The sequence below is a fragment of the Lottia gigantea genome (genome assembly GCF_000327385.1).
Source record: "Lottia gigantea unplaced genomic scaffold LOTGIsca_126, whole genome shotgun sequence".
Lineage (NCBI taxonomy): Eukaryota > Metazoa > Mollusca > Gastropoda > Lottiidae > Lottia > Lottia gigantea.
Window position 1 is genome coordinate 1,005,399 of NW_008707351.1, and position 3,842 is coordinate 1,009,240.

The window sequence follows — 3,842 nt, forward strand, 5'->3', positions numbered from 1 at the left end:
GATTGGGTTTTCTTCTGTTCTTATTCTGATCTGAAATTAAAAAAAATAACTCGCCCAATGGACGACAAGTATAGTAACTGTTATGTACTGATTGTTTTTAGTTTACTATGAACAATATTAATCCTTAGTTGGATTCGTAAATTGAGAAATTATAATTTGGATTCGTTAAACCAGATAACTTTTACTAAATCTACTTGTAGTTCACAAGAAATCAACCTAAATATTCCCTAATATGATTTCAGATTTTGTTGTTCGTAGAATTAATAAAGGGTACAGAGTATGGGTTGAGTTACTTTAAACTGTTTTTATTTGACAAGCCTGCAATAATTACAGTAAGTAAAAGATATATTTCTTACTAACTGTCTTCAGTCATTTACCAATGATCATATCGGAAGAGGTACTGTTCAAAAAGCACTAGAAGTAACGTATTTATATATCTTTTAAAGGAACATAAAACTATAATCTTAAGCGTTCTTCAGTAATTACTTTATTTTAAATTCTTATTTTAATTCTCAAAAAGGCCAATATACCCACCAGTCAAAACTATAATCTTCGCGTTCTTTCGTAATTACTTGTTGTTTGATTTTCACTTAGTTTTGTTGTAGTATTTATTTAAAAAGCGCGAAATGATTTCATGCACGACTTAGAATGACATTTTCCTGTATTTTTTTCAACGTTTCATTTCAGACAATTGGTACCCTGATATCATACATTATTATTGTGATGCAGGTTAAACCAAGCTGAACACACTTTACTACTTTTTCAATAAGGGTTCTGCGTAGTCAAACCAAACGCTTATTTATTACATTTAGGGGCTAGGGGTTATGTTTCTTAACCATTATATCCATTTGAAAAGAAAATAAAAATCAAGCAATACTTCATATCTCATCAATTATTGGCGTTGAAGGTTTTCATAAACCCAGTCAAAAGCAGAAAAACACGACATAAATCTCATTTCATTTTAGAAATTTAGAGGCTATATCTTTCCGAGGCTTGATTATGACGTTATAATGGATTTGACGTTATAATAGTTTTGACGCTGCAATAATGATTGTTATAACGTCATTTTGATTGTTCATCATTATTATCAGAAGATTCCAGATAATAAGACGCTATTTTACTGCGCTCTGCAATAAAATACCTTTTAGTGGAATATTTTCACTGAACATCATCGTTGCAAATATCAACACGTTCTACTTGGTAAGTAATAGTTTAAGATTGTTGCATAATATAATAAATATATTTTGTGTGTTTGTAACGCTTCTAATAGTTAATTTGTAGGATTCGTAATTTAGGTTTTTGGAAAATGTTAACGTTTTAGATTAATTTCCATTACAGTGAAAAAATGGATTCACAGGAAGATCCTAGAAAATTAACCAAAGTCCGGGGAAATGAAGATTTCTATTCTAAAAATCGGACAGAAATCTCTTCTTCACCAACCCTCGGACCCCAAACCGGTAAGCCATTTATTTAAAAGGATAGTTTCATAGTCTCAGAAACGGGGCAGTTGACCGTCAAAATTTGAGTCTTTAAAACTATGTGTTTATAGAATTATCGGCGTTTGAAAGTTAAAATGAATGTTAAATTCTTAGTTTGTGGTCTTTAAAGGAATTATGCGATTTTCGGACATTTATATACCGTTAAGACTATTTAAATATATTCAAGTCTCAAATCAACCCCATGATAATGGCGATCTATTCCCTTTAAAAGAAGAGCAGAAAATTTTGCTCATGAAGATTATCGATATGCATCACTTTTATTCTTACTCATTAAATAAAAAATTAAACTTTTTGTATATTTTAGAAGATTCGGTTATGAATTTACATGGAGAAATCGCTCGTCCAGTTTTACAACGCCAACTTGATTGTTTAACTGAAGAAGATGAAGATGTAGATTATCCTCCACCTAGACTAATTACTGGTAGGTAAACTATTCTTCTCCTAGACCTAATTACTGTTAGGTAAACTTATTCTTCGCCTAGACTTATTACTGGTATGTAAACTATTCTTCTCCTAGACTAATTACTGGTAGATAAACTTATTCATCTCCTAGACTTATTACTGATAGGTAAACTTATTCTTCTCTTAGACTAATTACTGGTAGGTAAACTTATTCTTCTCCTAGACTAATTACTGGTAGGTAAACTTATTCTTCTCCTAGACTTATTACTGGTAGGTAAACTTATTCTTCTCCTAGACTAATTACTGGTAGGTAAACTATAATTCTTCTCTTAGATTAATTACTGGTAGATAAACTTATTCATCTCCTAGATTAATTACTGGTAGATAAACTTATTCTTCTCTTAGACTAATTACTGGTAGGTAAACTTATTCTTCTCCTAGACTAATTACTGGTAGGTAAACTTATTCTTCTCCTAGACTTATTACTGGTAGGTAAACTTATTCTTCTCCTAGACTAATTACTGGTAGGTAAACCATTCTTCTCTTAGACTAATTACTGGTAGGTAAACTTATTCTTCTCCTAGACTTATTATTGGTAGGTAAACTTATTTTTCTCCTAGATTGATTACTGGTAGGTAAACTTATTCTTCTCCTAGACTAATTACTGGTAGGTAAACTTATTCTTCTCCTAGACTAATTACTGGTAGGTAAACTTATTTTTCTCCTAGACTAGTTACTGGTAGGTAAACTTATTGTTCTCCTAGACTAATGACTGGTATGTAAACTTATTCTTCACCTAGATTAATTACTGGTAGGTAAACTTATTCTTCTCCTACACTAATTACTGGTAGGTAAACTTATTCTTCTCCTAGACTAATTACTGGTAGGTAAACTTATTCTTCTCCTAGACTAATGACTGGTAGGTAAACTTATTTTTCACCTAGATTAATTACTGGTAGGTAAACTTATTCTTCTCCTACACTAATTACTGGTAAGTAAACTTATTGTTCTCCTAGACTAATTACTGGTAGGTAAACTATTCTTCTCCTAGACTAATTACTGGTAGGTGAACCATTCTTCTCCTAGAATTATTACTGGTAGGTAAACTTATTCTTCTCCTACACTAATTACTGGTAGGTAGACTATTCTTCTCCTACACTAATTACTGGTATGTAAACTATTCTTCTCCTAGACTAATTACTAGTAGATAAACTTATTCATCTCCTAGACTTATTACTGATAGGTAAACTTATTCTTCTCTTAGACTAATTACTGGTAGGTAAACTTATTCTTCTCCTAGACTAATTACTGGTAGGTAAACTTATTCTTCTCCTAGACTTATTACTGGTAGGTAAACTTATTCTTCTCCTAGACTTATTACTGGTAGGTAAACTTATTCTTCTCCTAGACTAATTACTGGTAGGTAAACCATTCTTCTCTTATTCTAATTACTGGTAGGTAAACTTATTCTTCTCCTAGACTTATTATTGGTAGGTAAACTTATTTTTCTCCTAGATTAATTACTGGTAGGTAAACTTATTCTTCTCCTAGACTAATTACTGGTAGGTAAACTTACTTTTCTCCTAGACTAGTTACTGGTAGGTAAACCTATTCTTCTCCTAGACTAATGACTGGTAGGTAAACTTATTTTTCTCCTAGATTAATTACTGGTAGGTAAACTTATTCTTCTCCTACACTAATTACTGGTAGGTAAACTATTTTCTCCTAGACTAATTACTGGTAGGTAAACTATTCTTCTTCTAGACTTATTATTGGTAGGTAAAATATTCTTCTCCTAGATTTATTACTGGTAGGTAAACTTATTTTTCTCCTAGACTAATTACTGGTAGGTAAACTTATTCTTCTCCTAAACTAATTACTGGTAGGTAAACTTATTCTTCTCCTAGACTTATTATTGGTAGGTAAACTTATTCTTCTCCT

General features: G+C 31.3%; 1 protein-coding gene across 1 annotated transcript in view; it reads left to right on the plus strand.

Annotated features, from left to right (window-relative positions):
- Positions 1-1,345: 1,345 nt before the first annotated feature.
- Positions 1,346-3,842, plus strand: part of LOTGIDRAFT_172088 (hypothetical protein) — a gene marked incomplete at both ends in the record, with an annotated part of 4,876 nt that continues 2,379 nt past the window's right edge. The window contains 2 exons of the mRNA XM_009048671.1: positions 1,346-1,457; positions 1,804-1,920. Of these exons, the coding sequence (XP_009046919.1) occupies positions 1,346-1,457; positions 1,804-1,920 (229 nt within the window). The remainder of the gene's footprint in view (positions 1,458-1,803; positions 1,921-3,842) is intronic.